Source organism: Chenopodium album, chromosome 24 (assembly GCF_948465745.1).
Source record: "Chenopodium album chromosome 24, dcCheAlbu1.1, whole genome shotgun sequence".
In the NCBI taxonomy this organism is placed as follows: domain Eukaryota; kingdom Viridiplantae; phylum Streptophyta; class Magnoliopsida; order Caryophyllales; family Amaranthaceae; genus Chenopodium; species Chenopodium album.
In genome coordinates, this window is record NC_137857.1 from 13,472,715 (window position 1) to 13,491,089 (window position 18,375).

Genomic DNA, 18,375 nt, shown 5'->3' on the forward strand with positions numbered 1-18,375 from the left:
ATATAATTTTCTATATTTCGAAGTAAGTAGTTTACACCTTAGAAATTTTATTACTCTGTTAGAAGACAAAGACATATGATATAATTACATATTTTTTTATAGTTTTGTACGAAGTAAGAAATGTTAATCTTAATAATTTTATTTCTCTATTTTCTCTATTAGAAGACATTTGATTAAATAGTAATATAATTTTATATAGTGTAGTAAGAAATTTATACTCTATATGAATACATTTGATATAATTATATAATTTCTTACAAAGTAATTAACTTTTATCTTAGAAATCTTATAACTCTATTGGAAGACACAATATAATATACAAGTATAATTTCGTATGATCTGAAGTATGTAAATATGCGTTGTAGAAATTTTATTACTCAATTGAAGACATTTGAAAATAATATCATAAAAAACATTGATGTCCTTGTCGAATTTTCTTTATGGTACATTTATCCTTTGGACAAAGATGTCGGACAAAGATGTATGTAATTGGTTCCCTGCATGGCTGCAAACAAGAATTATACCAAAAGATAAAGGTGAAAAAAAGGGTGTGCTATGTTGTTCTGATGGACGATATAAAGACTAATAAAATTATATACATGAATGATACAAATTACACAATAGATTCAAATTTCAGCTAACTTTGAAGTATGCACACTGCTTATTGAGCTGAGATGCTAGCTATTGAACTTGGGCTGCGAATGGTAGAACCAAGCTAGTGATCCAAATGGACAATAAGGCTTGTATTGAAGCACTGCAAAATGACCAGAATCAAGGCAGAAATGTGTCCATCTACTCAGAGAATGTCGTAATATTATTAGTTCATTTGGTCAGAACTCTTGTATATTTCATTGTTATAGAGAGGGGAATAAAGTAGCGGATCGTCTAGCTAATATAGGTGTCGTGACTGTTGTCCAAACTGAGAGAGTGCAGTATTTTGATCCCCCCATCGAAATACGTGACTTTCTTAGGGAGGACATTATAGGGTTTTTTTTTTTTTTTTGAATGGGCATTGTAGGGGTTTTTTTTTTTTTTTTTGAATGGGAATTATAGGGGTTACTACTCCTAGATTTATCACTTAGTTTTTTCTTCTAAGCTTTGCCCTCTTTTGCACCAAAAAAAAAAATATTAATATCAATCAATCAATACTATATACTAAAGTAATCACCAGAAATATTCTAGAATTACACGTGTCACGTTTACATTAAAAAATTTCCCTTCAAAAATTTTTAATTTTTTTTAAAATTATTTTCCTTAGAAATAAAAATATAATTGATAAAACAAAATAAAAATAAGCAATCTTTTTCAAAAAAAGAATAAAAAATATATGTAGCCTAAATAATAGAACAATAACAACAAATTTAAATACATAAAATATTTAAAATATACACAATCTATAAACAAATACACACTTATAATAATATATTAATGTAATTTTTTTTCATGTAAATATGCGAGTGTTGCTCGGGCAAAGAACTAGTTATTATTATTATTATTCACAAAATTCAACAAAGTCGATCGATTTACCAAAAATTAGCGGGAGCCGAGATACAATCTGGCCACCGCACAAATTATTGTTGAGTTGGCAAATTTCTAATAAATTCAAATTTAGAAATATATGTAATAAATTTGAATACATTTCTACTCTTAAGCCAAATATCACAACTTTAATTCGTGTAATTTGCAACAAGACCTTGTTGGAATAGTTTTTATCCGGCATATCTGATCAGTGTAATCTAGTTCATGATTTTGACATAGTCAATATAGTGATTTTGACATAGTCAATATAGTGAAGTAAACTTCTTAACTAACAAATTTAGAACAGGTTTTTGAGCTCGGTCGAAAGCTCAGAGTCAAGAGACTCAAGATGAGACTCACCTATGTTAAATGAGCATGAACAAAGTTCTAATCAATTCAGCTCAGCTTGTTCACACCTCTAATTAAAAGACAAGTTAGGAGATCTGGTACCAAACAAAATCAACTCTAGCACAGAGATAAAATCCGATTTAGCACTTCCTAATTATAAATAACATAATTATAACACCCCAATAATTCTCTCTTTAAACCTCTGAGGACCCTGAACAATATTCAAGAGAATTACTGGCGTGCTACCGCCACGTGTTCAAACGTTAAGGCTTTATCAGAAAATAGCAGCGGAAAAACTAAATCAGTTATAAATAAGTTTCAAAACCAACGAATGAAACCAAATTAAGTCATACAACTTGGAACCATTAAGGCCCTTATTCAAAACCCAATAAAAGTAGTAAGTGATTAAATTCAGTGTTCAAATAAATTCAAACCCAAAAGAAATAGTGTCGAATAAAATCGAATTAAAATAAATTCAAACTTGCAAAAGAAATAAAATGAAACAACCAACTCTCTACTCAAGATCCCACAACCCTGATGAATGCTACATGTGTAAGAACCTGTGGTAATTCTGCTCCCCAATATTACAAGTGTAAAAATTGGATCGTCACAGGGTCATTGAAAGGCGAAGGCCATGACCAAAGAAAGACACACAAAGCACGCAATCAGCAAAGCTGAGTACATACAAGATGCAAAATAAATTAAGAATTCCATAACATGCTACTAATAATCAATCATCATGCATCATTAAAATATAGACTCAACACACGACTCAACTATTTATATTACTAAGACTCCATTAATTAATAATAGGTAAATCATTATTTTTATTCATTGGATTACGCAATAGACAAGGTTGTCCAACCCATGCTCCATTTGGAACATCAATAAAAGAAAAACCCCATGCCTCCTTTCGGAAACATCAATAAACATCCAACGACCACGGGCGCGACTCCGTGACCGTAGTTAGTATGAGATCTCACCTAACTCCTAGTTTTGAAAAATATTTGAAATAAGAGACTCGTAGATCAGACGGCCTCGAGAAAAGTACACGGCTAATACCCCATGTACCCCAACCCCTGATTGTCATTACTCCAGAAGTGCACCAATCCAGAGTTTTATTGCTCATCCATCTTGCACTTTACGTGATTTACAGGTTTAGACTTGGTGATGACTCATATGCATAACAATACAATCAATCCAATATCAATTCAATCAAGTAAAGCAACTTTTCAATTTCAATTCTTGATTTATTAGTGGCAAGCAACATTTATTATTTATTCCTTTACTACCTCGGTGTATAAACACCTTGAGTGCATAAGGCACCCCAAACTCTTAACCTTGTCTTATAAGACATGAACCATTCCTTTACTCATCCTATTTCATTAAATCATGAATGAGTAATAATTAAGTCATTTCACCAATCACATACCTTTGCCTCTAAGCGCACCTTGCATAATTAGAACATAACCAATAATTACAATAAGGAATAGTGCACGTCAAAGGAAATTCACAATGTATAACCAAACAATTTAACCCAGTCATCCCTAGACATGATACTAAGTTCTCGATCCGTCCTTAAACATGCACCTAAAAGCAAGGTTTTGTAACTTGTACGTACCTTGAGCAAACGAATTGGTATGCCACTTTACTAACTAGAAATCACCTTCAATAAACTCCTCTCCTAAGCCAAATAATAACATCTCAATCAATACCCAATCAATTAAATTTACAGCAATACTAACTTACTTTAAAACCTTCAAAATCCAAATCAAACAACACTTTAAAACCTTCCCTTTTGTTAAAATTAAAGGCTTATATATAGTTCTTTAAATTTTTCTTCATAAAAACCTTAAAATACACTCTTATACATGAAATTACAGCAAGTTCAAAGTCTAATAAAAATCTGAAAATTATATAAAAACCCCTAAAATCTCTCTTTTTAATGGGTGATTAAACCCTCTTTATAAAACATCAAAAGTAGTACTTAGAAACTATTTCCAACACTTGAAACTTCAATAAAAACATATATTTATGCTTAATTAACTTTAAACATAATTAATTTTATTAATCAAACTCAAGGATAATATTTTAAGTATGTAAAAACTTCGTTAAAATCAAAAACTGCCCGAAAATCATATTTAGAGGCTGAATTTGGCCTCGAAAGGGTGGTGCTCACTACCAAAGGTAGTGAGTCTTTCTTAAAACGTGGTTTCCACATGGAAAACACTACTTTTTTGTCAAAATCGGATGAGTTTAGAACCTGGTCGGGATTAAAACGGGATTAATATTAACGAACGGAAATCTAAAAATTAAAACACGAATCTATGTGTTCAAAATAATCTGGAATTAAGTTAAACTAATCAGTAGTTATAATCACCAAAATTTCAAAACATCATTACTATAAAAGCCCTAAATCAATTGTTCATAAAAACCCTAAAATCATGATTTTCAATAAATTGAAACCCTAGGTTTATAATTCATAAAATATGAAATTTATAACATAAATATAATCTGAAATTTATAATCTTTATACCATTAAAATATAATTTGATACTAAAAATATAATCTTTATACTAAAATCAAAACCCAAAACAATTAAATTAACATTAAGCAAAATAATGAAACAAAGGAGGATGAAAATAAGACTAACCTTTTTGTGTGGGAAATTTTTTGGAGATTCATGGGATATTTATAGGAGAGAATTATTGTAGGGTAAAAAGAAAGATTGGGCCTCATAAAAATAATGGGTCGATTAAGTAAACAAATGGGTTAGGCTTGTATGATTGGACATAAATTGTAGAATAAAGGTGCATAAAATAATTTGTTCAAATAATTTTCGACCCAGATTAATAATTTGAAACTTTTGAAATTAAATTATGAAAAATAACAAATAAATATTATAAATAAAATAAATTTTCATTTATAAAATATTTAAAAATACGGGGGATTACAATAATACCAATGTCTCAATCTTTCCTTATAGAAATCAGAACAAGCAACACATCAAGAACAAACCTCTAATGGGTTTGTTCATTTGCCACAACATCATCATACAAACCCTCCATTTAACAAACCTTTCATCAACAATAGATAAACCTATTCAAAGTTTTATGCATGGGACCCATTGTCAATACAACTCATCAAAACAAAAAAACAAAGAAGTTAAATGTTTAAAGAAATAGGGTGGAATTGGGTAAGATGGGGTTTACAGCTCATTAAACTAGGTTGCTCATGGTCTATAGGGGATGGGTGCTCTACTAAAATTCACCATCCTTGGGTCAATGGGAGTGTGCCTAGTTGGAATGGTGAGCCTGTTAACACGAATGATTGTGTTGCCTCTCTTATCAATGGAAGTGGGGGGTGGAAAATGGATGAATGTAAGCAGTTATTTGATCAACAAACTGCTGAAAGGATTGAAAAAATCCCTATCATGAGTAAGGGTTATGATGATTTGCTCGTTTGGAATGGGGAGAGTAAGGGTGAGTACACTGTTAGGAGTGGTTACAAATTTCTCTTTCAACTTAAACACCCTTCTTTTGACAATCAACACCCAACTAAGTGAGTGAGCTGGGGATAAATTTTGGAAATACCCGGGTACACCAAGACAGAAAATTCTATTATGGAAAATCTTCAAGAGTGCCCTTCCTGTGGGTTTTGAAAGGAAGAAAAGGGGTCTTGGCAATGATCACTACTGTAAGCTCTGTTTCAATGAGGATAATATGGACAAAAACTATCTTGAAACGTTAGAACACCTGTTTAGGGACTGCATTTATGCTGGTCATGTGTGGAAAGGGTGCATTCTTGGTATAAATGTCAGCTACCAACAACATATTCCTATCTCTAGCTGGGTGCAAAATTGGCATAACATTCTGAGTGCCAAGGGAAGGGGGCTGGAAGAGAGCTTTCATATGTTTTTAGCTGGCATTGAGGGTATTTGGGAGGCAAGGAACAAATTGATCTTCTCTAAAATTAGTCAAACTGCCTAGGAAACTATCAGGAAGATGGAAGCAAAGCATCACTGCAAGGCTGGGGGTAGGAATGGGGTTATGGTTGATAAGTTGGGACTTGTTGGAGAAGCTCCACCTGGTTTTGAGCAAGATTTTTCTAGCAGGGAGATGCAGCATAGGAACAGGACAGTAAGGCTGGTACAGGGCAATAGTGTTTGCAGGAAGGCTATACTCCAGATACATTGCATCAAAAGCAGGAGCAGGACAACATGGTTTGGTTCTGGGAGATTGAGCATCAGGAAGGCTATTGCATTCAAAAGGAAGGCACCTTACAATCAGGTGATAAGGTGCAGGACTTGGTTTCCGCTCTGCAGGAAGGGATCAATGAAGCTCTTCACAGGAATATTTGGCATTTAAAGGTCTCAGCAAAGGATTGCAGGATTACAGGCTGGCTAGATGCAGATTTCAAGGGTGCTCTTCATGTGAGGGAGAAGATATGCAACATCAGGAGTAGTTTATGCCTTTTTCATTGTTTCTCTATAGTTACTGCTGGTAGGAAGCATTACATTTCTGGGGAATAAATCCCTTTTGTTCAGCTGTCAAAAAAAAAAAAAAAAAAAAAAAATTATTAAAAAAAAAAAAAATTTATTTAAAAAAAAAAAACTAAAAGTGGGGCCTTGAAAGCTTTTTGAACCGGTTTGTATTTACAAACCTATTAAAAACAAACTTCTTTCCACAGTGGATAAACCTCTACTTTATTCCAACAAACCTCTAGACAAAGCTCTTATTGTGGATGCCCTAACTTCTTTATTGATTACCATAAACCACAGTATATAGGTAAGGAATTTGCATGGAAATTGAAATTGGGCCGTGACAGAAAGCTTTCCAATGGAAATATGGAATAAACATATAGAACCATTCTACTACAGTACAATACACTGTAGTATTTTTTTCCAACTTTTAAAAAATTTAAATTCGAGACTCTAATCTTTATGGTACACAATATGGGTACAGAAGACATGATCCTAGGCTAGCTACTGAACTACAATTATTACAAATACAAATCTTCGACCAGCTCCAAATAAAACTCAAAATTGTGAAAAAGGCCTTGTAAATGGTAACCTATTCCAAAAAAGAGAAGTTTATAAAATGGAAGGACCAGCCTTCCTTTCCGGAAATATACGATGGATAAACCTAGGCGAAAGCCAAGTCATCCCAGAGGCCTGGTGTCAAGCCCATTCTTGCTCCATGAGAAACCAATACAGGACACCTTTGTTCCATAAATTCTTGTGACACAGCCACATTTACTTTCTCCGTATTTGTTTTTTTACTTTCACAATTCTACGGCTTGCTTTATCCACACCACCACTACCTAATGAAAAGCTCCCAGCCCCACCAGCATTAAATTCTAGACTACCAGAGGGCTGAAATGGTGTGTTCTGGGGGGCAAATTGATTCTGCTGGCCGGAAAATTGAAATGGGCTTCCTGCAGATGGAGCTGCTGCTCCATTGAACACAAAACTGCTTGATGGTGCTGAAATTGGCTGACCAAAAACTGGTGCTGCTGGTGTGGAAACTTGCACAGAATCCTCAGCCATACTGTCTTCCATGCTCATTCGATCATTGTTTCCAGCAGGGGGCGTCAAACCAAATGCAAATGGTTGAGTAGAGCTAGCAAATGCTGGCTGAGATGAAAATGGTGTACTCAGAGCAGATGTGGAAGCTGCAGCAGAAGGGACTGAGAAAACGGAGGCTGCGGATGAACCAGCCCCAAATGAAAACACTCCACTGTTAGCTGCTGGAGAGCTAGAGTTAGCTCCAAACACATTTGGGTTGCTATTACTAGCTGCAGAGGTACTGGAGGTAGCTCCAAACACAATTGGGGTGCTGATACTAGCCGCAGAGGAGCTGGAAGTAGCTCCAAAAAGCGGTGTGCTATTACTAGCTCCAGAAGTCCCAGAGGCTGTCGATCCAAAATTAAACCCAGTAAATTGTGATGATGAGCCAAACATAGAACCAGAGGTGGCAGGTTTAGACGATTGCAAACCAAATAGGGTCGATGATGTATTACTGCTAGAGCTAACAGGTGCAGTCACTGAAGGGAAACCAACACTAGATACGAATCCTGAGCCTGTAGTGAAAGGGTTAGAACCAGAGCTTAAAGAAGCACTACCATTAACACTAGCAGGTGCACTAAACCCAAAAATACTAGATGAAGGTGAGGAAGCAGATTGACTAGAGAAGTTTGGTGTCGAACTTGAGAATGCAACAGCAGATGATGATGCAGAACTAAAGATAGCTGGAGGAGCAGTTTGGGTCTCGCCACTGGCAGATTTGGAAGTAGAAGCATTAAATTCAGATATAGTGTTCCCTACACTAGCAATTCCAATAGGTTTAACACTAAACAGGCCACCAGTTGCATTGCTAAAAGCAGTCTCACTTGATTTAGGTCCAGCAATAGACTCCAAAGCTGATGCTGAGGTAGACGGAACTGCAGAAGATCCAAATTGGAAAGTGGAACCAAAAGCTGATGGAGCAGAGGTTGAGGTAGAAAACTGACTGCTGCTGCTTCCAAAGTTTAGCAAGCCCCCAGCAGTAGCAGTGCTGGATATAGTTCCTGCCGAAGTAACTGAGGAAAAGGTTGATACAGCATTGCCATTAGAGACAGAGAGCGATGGCGATGATGAAGACGACACTGACACAGGAACCGTACCCTGATCATTTGAGCTACTTGAAATTTGAACGGCAGATGACACACCCATTGTCACAGATAATGTACTGGATAATCCATTGCTAAGTGTTGCACCATTTGATTGTGTTCCGAAGGAAAATAAACCTTTGGCTGAGCTCGCCACAGAAGAAGGGTCACCCTCCATTCTCTTAGAAACATCCCCAAAATGTAGGGTACTATTCTTGACCGTATCAGGTCCACCTGCTTCAGTTGCACTGGAAATAACAATAGCCATTAATATTCAAGTCAAAGAGAAAGCAACAGAGTCTAACATCATTGCACCAAAAAACACATAAAAAATACTATAAATTCAAGTTCAAGCAATATCTCAGAATGGCAAGTATTGTAGTAAAGCGCTAGCCCGTGCACGCTAATCTACTAATCAAGTGCAACTGTTCTAATTATAGCCACTCCAGCCAATAGGAAGGGAGGATAAGCTAGTCACATATATAATTGTTTTCCAATGGTAAAACATACCACTCTCCTTAAGTCCTGAGGTATAACGACAAAGTTTATAGCTACTATCTATCAAACTTCTCCAACAAGACCATTATAGTCCAAAATATATAAAAAATAAAAAATAAAAAAAAAAAAATCTTCAAGTCTTACACGTGTTATTTGTTATTTTGCCAAAAAATCAGATTAATAGAGGTTCAAACATTATGTTCCCATTCTCATTTAGCAGGAGTCAACTTTCAACTCAGTCTGATTTTCTATTTTAACCAAGTAACTTGAAAGTAGAATGACAAATGGATACAAAGGTAGAATTGTAAATGCATCTCACAGAGTCCTTAGGCAAAATACTAACAATTGAAGGTAGGAGTCCACTTTCGAAAATAGAGTGTAAGAGAGCATTATGTACCTGCTTGGCAACTCTGATTTAATGTCCTTTGCAGCTGCAGAGTTTGAGCTTGTTGCAATGACATCATTTAATTTTTCAGTCTGTCCAGCAACATTGTGCATTTCTGCAGTTGAGACAGGAGAACTCACTGCAGCTTGTGTACTTGTGCTAGTTGATGATGGTGCTGAAAAACCAATAGGAACAGCAAAGCCAGAAAATGTTTGAGCAGCAGCAAACCCATCTGTTGGGGACTCATTTATTGAGCCCGATGAGATTGTTGATGATTTTAATTCTGGAGCTAGAGGGTTCCCAGCTGAGATTGCTGCACTTTGAGGGTTATCAGAGATGGCAGCAGAATTTTTAGTCAGCTTATGGTCTTCCATTCCTTTAACAAATGGAGTTGACGCAACACCATTTGCATGAACATCATCATCCAGCTCCAGATAGTCCTAGATGAGACAATAAAGCAAACATTTATCAAAATAATAACATCAGAATATAAAAGATCAACAAAACACAATATTCAAGATCTACACTTCAAAGCCAGAACTATATCTAGCAAAAACTATTAAAATTCAACATCATGGTGCAGACAACTTTAGTCAATAGAGAAGACATGCAGATAATTATTTTAAAGAAAATAAACCACAAGAAACTGAGTCAATCTACAAATTACATTTCCTTTGCAATCACATTCAAAAATGTATCCTAGTTCTCTATAGCAAACAGTCTGTCCAAGTTGAGTGCTTGCAATTTAGTGGAACTTGTTGATCAAATATATATGCATTAATTAATTACTACGGACACGAAAATGAGTCAAACAAGAAATGTGGACATGGACTTTCAAAGAGGGCGTAACAATGCATAAAATAAAGCCTAAACTAAAACTGTGTCCATAGATTCCATAAACACATACAATTGACATACATACGAACAAAAGGAGTGTGTTTTGTATTAACTAAAAATGAGGTCAAGGGTAATCTAGTTCCTATACAGGATGCAGCAGAGAAATAACAAAATAATACCTCATGAGCACTCATTTGAAATGCCCGTTTTTTCTGCGGATGGTCATAATTTGACCGAGGATTCTTAAAATCCAGGGCCTTAGTAGGTCTTCCAGCCTCTGCACCTTCATCAACAGAGGGAACAGACTTGTGAAAGCTACCTTCTACCCTTGGTGAAATTTGAAGTGACTGATCAGGTGCATTAGAAGAGTCCACCAAACCACTCTCCTTCCTACTGTCTTCAATACTCTGCAAAACCTTCAGTGAATCTGTATTCATGTTCTTACGAGCCAATCCATCTCGCATATCAGTTGTCATCTTCCCAGATGAACTTCCTCCTACGATGTCAAATTTCTTCTCAGGAGACTTTCCTTTAGAAGAGAATTTGTCAAGCTGTTGGAAGATCTTTTGAGCCGTTTCAATAGACTGCGAAGGAACACTTTTATTTCTTGTACTATGCATGCCATTGTCTACGAGTGCTTTTGATGAAGAACGGAGGTTAGCACTCCCATCAATAGAAGAGGGCACTTCAGTAGCATCTGTAAGAAATACAGATCCTTGTTTTACATGTGTAGCACCAGAAACAGGCTGAGACAAGGCTTTATAGTGCAGAAGATTAGGTTTTTGACGGATCCTACGTATGGGACCTACAAATCCTATATCACTTTCCAAGGCAGAACTCCTGCGCTTGAGAACCTGCAAACAAAGAGAAAAGTAGAAACCAAACTGAGCAAGCACACATCACACCTACAACCAATATCTGAAAGATAGATATTACCTGTCTGTTAGATCCACTAAGCTGTTGAATCTCCGTTGCATTATGAGATGATGATGACGCACCATGGGCACCATAAGAAGTTTGAGCAGCCTGAATCATGCAGATAAATATAAGCAAGCACTAATGTGACTCAACAAATTTCAACAGATTTTCTAGAGCAAACCTTAAACACTTCTGTAGGATGAGGCCTGGAATATGGTGTACGAGCCATACTGTATATTGCAGATCTTCCTCGATATCTAGGGGTCATAAAACCATTAGCAGCAGCTACAACCTCATTCACAGGCTTTTGAATAAGAGATGTGGCTGGAGATTTTGTTTTAAAAAAAGGATTATAAGACGCAGATAAGTCCTCCCTCGGCACTGATGAAGATGCTCTCGTAGGCCTACTACCCATGTATGCTTTAGCAAGCTCAGCAGGGGAAGCAACAACATCTTCAAGTACCTAAATACACAATACATTTGCATTGGAAAACTCAGCATGAGCATTTCAAATAGAAGAGAAAACAGAACAATAAGAATCCCAAGATATATCCCACCTTTGATCTCGTGACAGGAGTAGTGACAGCTGCATGGAGTACACGCTCTGCTCCATTCTCATTAGCAGGATAATTAGTTAGAATTTCACATCTATTATGAAAAGCTTTCTCATCTGAAGAGTTGAGTTCTGAACTTCCCTTCTCATTTCCAACCAAATTATCAACAGTTCTTGACTTCAATAGTGCAGTTAGATGATCTATCTCAGACCTGGGGGTGAAAAGAGAAAGAGAGATATAGATGGATTAGGGCAATGTTAAATTCCATACTCGGATACTCCACACATATGAAATGCCCATTTGCTTTACCAATGATACATCTCAATGTTCTACACTGTCTCTAATTTGAATTTAAAAGTGGCTACATATATCCAGCCAAAACTCAAACCTTATACCATGATAACTTGCCCACTTATCATTGTACACAAGTCCACGCCTAGCTAACAACTTTTAAAAAGCAGATAAAATTAGACAACCCACCACTCATGCATGAGATTGCACTTTCACTTAAGCCTTATTGGCTTATTCCATTATTCATCTAGGTTGACATAAATCAATGCTTCTAAAGTTCTAAGAAAAAAAGACGGAAAGAAATTCAATCTGATCATATGTACCACATTTGGCTTTTAAAATCAGATTTTGGTGACAGTTGACTGTTAGCATAACATTTGTATAGAAGACTACCAGAGAATATTGATCCAAAAGATAAAGAGCAATCATCCTTTATTTAATTCTGATTTCATTTGAAGCTTTGTATATAATTCATCTAACTTAACTGGAATTGCTCACATAAACAAAATTCTAAGAGAATTTAATTTACAAATTGAATGTAGGCAACTCAAATATGTAGTACCAAATTGGATAAAGTGTATTGAATTAAGTGAATATTTAATTTCCACAAAAAGGGACAACCAAAGTCAGATGGTAGAGAAAATTTTCAGGTTTTACTGGAAAGACTAAAGATTTTCCCTCATCACCATCTATGATGTTGGAAAGAAACACCGGCAAGCAAGAATATGTCTCACACTTAAACTGGTCTCCATCATACTGTGATAAAGACTAAAAGTAAAGATATCCTCTTAACCATTTCTTAAGAGTGTCAAAAAAAAAAAAGAATTTGCCAACACGACCTATATTCAAGGCAAGATTTATTATATTGTTACCATGCAAATAATATTAGCAAAAAATCAATAAGACTTGCCTAGTAAAGGTCTTCTGCTTCAAAATATCCTCCAAATCTGCAACCCCACCGCTTTGAGATACTCTGCTTGGATCATCACCTTTAGAAGCAACTGCTTCTTTGTTGCCAGAAGGGCCAACCTAGTCAATATGAATTAGTGATAAGCTATAACAGAAAACATACATAGTCCAAGGGTAATGACAAGTAACACCAATTTAAGAGCACAATGATAAGTTTAAAAAAAGGTCAGACCGTCAAAGTAAGAGCATCGAAATAACTATTTTCTCCGAACAATATAGCTTAAATTCAGATAATTGAAACATGATCTGAACAGATATCATACACACACATTATTTATCCTAGCATTCCAATTACAAAATTTTTGCAACTTAAGTTAAATCTTGTTATATTGACAATTTTTCTTGTGAGATCAACTCAGATTTATGCATAAAACTACGAAGGACTAATACAACATATTTAAATCTTACTTTCAGATCTCATTTAAACTAATTAAATAAAACTATAAATTGCTTGGGGCTCCATCATAATATTCAGTCCTTATCTCAAAACCAAGTAAATGGACGTCATTAAAAACAAAGAAAAAAATCATTGGAGGTGCAGATTTCCCTGACCCTACTCTTCCCCTCCAAAACTCACTCAAAGGCTTGCCTACATATTTGGGTTGGGTTAACCCGTGACATGTGAAGGGTTCTGGTCTATTGATCCTTATATACCAAAACCAAATAAATTAACCCTAGGATCTTTCGGGGTAGAAATTCCCCATATCCTCCCCCAAACCCCCCAACTCACAAGTTAAGCCTACGGATTTGGTCACCCTCCCCTCCTTTCCCCTCAATTCACCCAAAGGCTTGGCTTGGCCTGTGTGTAAGGCTTGGTTGACCCGTGAAAGTTGCGAGGGACAATCTACTAGGGTCTCCCTTGCATAGCTAAATAAAATGGACCCTCACACTTTCTTTGATTGCTATATCGCCTATATGAATATGAGCTTCACTAAAATCTATTACAAGGAATCATTTACGGAGGACATCTGAAGTACTCTAAGGCGTCCGAGCACCTAAAATTTATTTAATAACAAGTCAACATCAAATGACGTTCTTTTGTGAACTACACAAAGTAAATATAAAACCCACTAAAGAAAATCAAGTTAATCCCCTTTTCCTAATAATCTAAAAAGAAGACTATAATAAGATCAAAGTATCTGTATTCTATAGGCCACATTTGATTTATTTAGCAAAATGCATCCCCATAATGGAAGCAATAACTTCTATAATAAATAATTCTTTCAATGAAATTGCAACAATGACTTTCATGTTTCTAAAGTGTCAATGCATATCTCAGCCAATAATATTTTTCATTATCAATACAAATTATTTTTATTGAAATTTTGAAAATACACGGTAAGACAAATCTAACTATATACCACCTTGCTATGTTTGTGCAAACAAAGTAAAACCAAAGATAGTCCAAGTCAAAAAAGAGAGGGGGGGGGGGGGGGGGATGATGTGTAAAGAAGTGTCTCTCACATTATCGACTACTATACATGGTAAAGAAAGCAAGTCCTATTTTGACAAGCTTTGACAAACAACAAGCTAAATACGACCTACTTCATCCAATTTATTTGCTACACATGTAATATTTAGACATCCCAAATTACATGCTACACAACATAACATAAATTTTCTCCACTTTCTCTTAACAGTTATGTCACAAGTAATTACATGCTACCCCAAATTTGCTTGCCCACTTTATTCTCCCTACTTTTTTACTTCAATCAAAAAATTGGGCCGAACAAATGTTGCAAGTAATTTAAGACAACACAGAAACATTATTCAGAAATATAGAAGAAGAATATCTGTGAAGTTAGGTCCAACACTAAAGAGGCATACACTATCACATTCACTAGAATACATATTCTATCCTTTATCGTGTATGGAACAGTATTTACGATTCAAAAACATGAATTTTGAATAGGCAAAAATAATGTCATTATTAAGAATACAAATTTAAAAGTATAGCAGATAGGCAAGACATGTACAATATGTAAGACATACATTTGTCATGGTTTCTGGCTGCTCGTCCACTATCTCTGGCGTCTCATCTATATACATGGGAAAAGCCAAATGGAAATTACTCAGATCAGAATTATAGATTTAAAATTGGCTTGAATTTAAAAATAAAAAAACACAATTATAAACATCACTATTCGATTAGACGTGTAAACTAAAATAAAGATCAAAATAGCAACAACAATAAAATCAGATTAGACACATACAGTAAAATCTTAATCGAGGCAACCTTAATCAGCGCAAACCTAACTGCTGATGCCAACCCCATCACTTTTATCACAACTAGTTACGACCGTACAGCATTAAAATGTAATCAAACACAACATTAACACCAATGCAATACAGATTATAAACTTGGTCGACAATTTAGAGCAAGCAAATACAGGAATCAGCTACTAATAAACTACACACAACCTAGCAATTCAAAATTCTACAAACTAACATCTTAATACCATCTTTTTAGAAACACTTCCAAACTAAGTAAGACAACATCCACAAAATACAATCACTTTTTACTTCAAACCTTCACCGCTTCCGAATCTATTGAACATACCCTATAAGCAAACATTCAGCAAAACGTTCAAATGACACTTAAGTTAAAAAATTCTAATCATATCATACATTCCTACTTCCCCTAATAACCAATTCCAAGTTCCCAAATTATCCAATTACCAGATTCCAAAAGTGCCCAAATTTCCCAAATTAATCAATTCCCAAATCCCAAATTAAGCTCAAATACAAAAATCAAAACCAAACCCATCATTCCCAAACACGAATCCCTAATCATTCATTTCAAAAACAAATTCCTAAGCTAAATTCGCAATAAAAACAGCAGAAAAAAAGGGAAAAATACCATGAAAAGGTTGAGGAGGTGGAGGAGGAGGAGGAAGAAGGCGTTTCCGAAAGACGGAAGAAAAAAGCTTGTGAGCACCAGCAGTGATAAGGCGTGAAGCTGGATCGACAAGCTTCGAAAGCCAACCATTGTTCTCTCTTTCAGCGGCAGCACCGACGAGCTGAGTAGGGCGTAAAGCAGTCGGCGGCCTATCGTAAGGCGTGGCTTGGGTTCGTCGAAAGGGCTTCTTTCGGAATTTGCCGCCTGCTCCGGCGCTTGCCTCCGACGCCATGGATTTGCAGAGGAGAGAGAAAGTGAGAATGCGAGGAAGAGGAGAGAGAAAGTGAAAGAGAGAGAGAGAAAGTGGAGAGAGTGGAATTAGGGTTTTGCGAAATTGGAAAATTTGGATGTTGGAGCGGAAGAGAGAGAGAGGGAGAAATTCTGAATCCTGATTTTTTTTTTTTTTTTTTTTTTTTTTAGTTTTATATTTTTAATCTTTGCTTTAACGGCGTCGTTGGTAATTAGATTTTTTTTTTTTTTTTTGAATAGAATTGGTAATTTTTTTTTTTTTGGAATCTGAATAGAATTGGTAATTAGTTTTATTTATTTTATTTTTTGAGGAACATTAATTTTACTACGTATCTTTTTTCCTCGTAAAAAAAAGATAAAATTAAAGTTCCTCAAAAAATTACTCGTAAAAAAAAAAAAAAAAAAAAATTATTGGGTGGGGTGAGCGTAAGATATAGTTCAAGTGTTTAGAGTCTTCATCCCGGTTTCAGTAGATACTCGTATCGATTCTTATCTTCTGTTCTTGTGGCTCTCTAAACTATTTGGTGAGGCAAGTAGATGTGTCAATTCGGCTGATCGGATCGGGTTTGGTGAGGACGGTTTTCGAGTTGGGTCGGGTGTCATTTTGACACCTCTAGAGGAAAGCCTCACCCAATAGATGGGCCCCGTTCTTTAGAGATGCTCTACTCCGCTCTGCTAAACTCTGCTATGCTCTGCTTAAAAATAATACTGAATATTGAATTATTATAAGGAAAAATGCCCGGAATAATCCTACCTTTGGCCCGTCCGCTAAAAATAATCCCACGTTTGGATTATTTTTAAATAATCCCACCTTTGATATGAATCCGCTAGTAATGGTCCCAACCGGTCAAATTTCTTGTTATAACAGGTTCCTTGACCCGTGTCAACCTACGATTCGTTAAAAAATAAAAATAAAATAAATTTAAAAGTAAGCTAAATTTTTTAAAAAGAAAAAATAAATATATCAATAATTATAAAAAAAAAAAAACCACCACCAGCCCAAGCTTTCCTCGCCGCCCCTGCACCGTGGCTCCGGTTGCTCAGACCCCAACGCCGCATTGGCGGCGCACTTGAACCCCCTCCCCTGAACCACGTCCCTCCCTCACTAAACCAAGAGCGCAACCACCGTCAAACCCCCTTCTCAGCTCCCCTGCCCCTCCATACCCAACCTAGCCTGCCTGCCTCCCTCCCCGGCATCGAAGCGCCAAGAACCCATCCCCAAACCCAACTCCGGCCCGCGACTTACCCCCTTCCCCTCCCCTGAACCACCAACCATCTCCCTCACTCCTTCCCCCGCACCTAGGTGAACCACCACGATTTCTAGTCACGTCGTCGAACTCCCTTAAACACAGCTCCAACGCGCCGACCTCCCCATCCCCAGATTCTGGCTGCGTCGATCTCCTCCATCCACCGTTTCCAGCCGCGTCGTCGAACTCCCCTGCCTCGATTTTCTTGGGTTAATGGGGCTTTGGGATTGGGTTAAATGGTTAATGGGGTTAAAGGGTTGGATTAATGGGTAATTAGCTAGGGGTGGCTTGGCTTGGCTTGGTGGGATTCAATTCCGATCAGCGCAATGGTTTCAGGTGTGGGTGGGATGGTGGTTCTAGGGTTTAGGTTGGGTGGTGGTGGCTGAATTGGTGTGGCTTAGGTGGCTGTGATGGTTTTTTACTACTTTTTATTTTTATTTTTTTTACTAATAAAAAAAAATACCTGCTCAACCGATTCCAAGTAAAATGGGACCCTTTATAGCAGAGTGGGTATAAAGGTGAGATTATTTAAAAATAATCCAAAGGTGGGATTATTTTTAGCGGACGACCTAAAGGTGGGATTATTCCGGGCAATTTTTTCTTATTATAATAATACTAATTAATATTTAATAATAATAATAATAAATAATTAATATTTAATATTAATAATAATAATTAATATTTAATAATAATAATAACAATATTTAATATTTAATAGTAGTAGTAGTAGTAGTAATAATAATAATAATAATAATAGTAATAATAATAATAATAATAGTCTGACTTCGTTCCTGGTCGTGTTGTGTCGGCGGCGGCTTACCGAAAGCGGGACAAGTATGGGGCGCGTTGCAGGGCTATTGGCTATGATTTTCTTCCTTTCTCCTTTTCTTCGTTGGGGGAATTAGAGAAGGATGCTATTGCGTTCCTGAAGCGGGTTCAGGCATTCGCTAAAACTCAGGATATTAGTGCTCGTGCAACTGCTCATGTCTTCAGCAGGATCGGGTTCGCTATAGC

At 36.2% G+C, this 18,375-nt stretch overlaps 2 protein-coding genes across 2 annotated transcripts; one reads left to right on the plus strand and one right to left on the minus strand.

Annotated features, from left to right (window-relative positions):
• The first annotated feature begins 5,035 nt into the window (after positions 1-5,035).
• LOC145610571 (uncharacterized) lies at positions 5,036-5,855 on the plus strand. The gene is made up of 2 exons (XM_081665884.1): positions 5,036-5,427; positions 5,531-5,855. The coding sequence occupies exons 1-2, from the start codon at positions 5,036-5,038 to the stop codon at positions 5,853-5,855; spliced, it is 717 nt and encodes a 238-aa protein (XP_081522010.1).
• An 832-nt stretch (positions 5,856-6,687) lies between these two features.
• Positions 6,688-16,257, minus strand: LOC145611107 (nuclear pore complex protein NUP1-like). Its single transcript, XM_081666345.1, has 9 exons — positions 15,827-16,257; positions 14,959-15,005; positions 12,908-13,026; positions 11,710-11,917; positions 11,334-11,615; positions 11,171-11,260; positions 10,414-11,088; positions 9,410-9,837; positions 6,688-8,762 (listed from the first exon to the last, which is right to left on the minus strand). The coding sequence occupies exons 1-9, from the start codon at positions 16,095-16,097 to the stop codon at positions 7,121-7,123; spliced, it is 3,762 nt and encodes a 1,253-aa protein (XP_081522471.1). The 5' UTR covers positions 16,098-16,257; the 3' UTR covers positions 6,688-7,120.
• Positions 16,258-18,375: the final 2,118 nt, after the last annotated feature.

What these genes read in the sequence shown, in the direction of transcription:
- LOC145610571 (XM_081665884.1), top strand. Translation starts at nt 5,036, where the DNA reads ATGTTTAAAGAAATAGGGTGGAATTGGGTAAGATGGGGTTTACAGCTC. An exon ending in GACAATCAACACCCAACTAA is followed by an intron (nt 5,428 to 5,530) that starts GTGAGTGAGCTG and finishes GGGTTTTGAAAG; the next exon opens with GAAGAAAAGGGGTCTTGGCA.
- LOC145611107 (XM_081666345.1), bottom strand. Translation starts at nt 16,097, where the DNA reads ATGGCGTCGGAGGCAAGCGCCGGAGCAGGCGGCAAATTCCGAAAGAAG. An exon ending in ACCTCCTCAACCTTTTCATG is followed by an intron (nt 15,006 to 15,826) that starts GTATTTTTCCCT and finishes CCATGTATATAG; the next exon opens with ATGAGACGCCAGAGATAGTG. An exon ending in CTCCTGTCACGAGATCAAAG is followed by an intron (nt 11,616 to 11,709) that starts GTGGGATATATC and finishes TTGTGTATTTAG; the next exon opens with GTACTTGAAGATGTTGTTGC.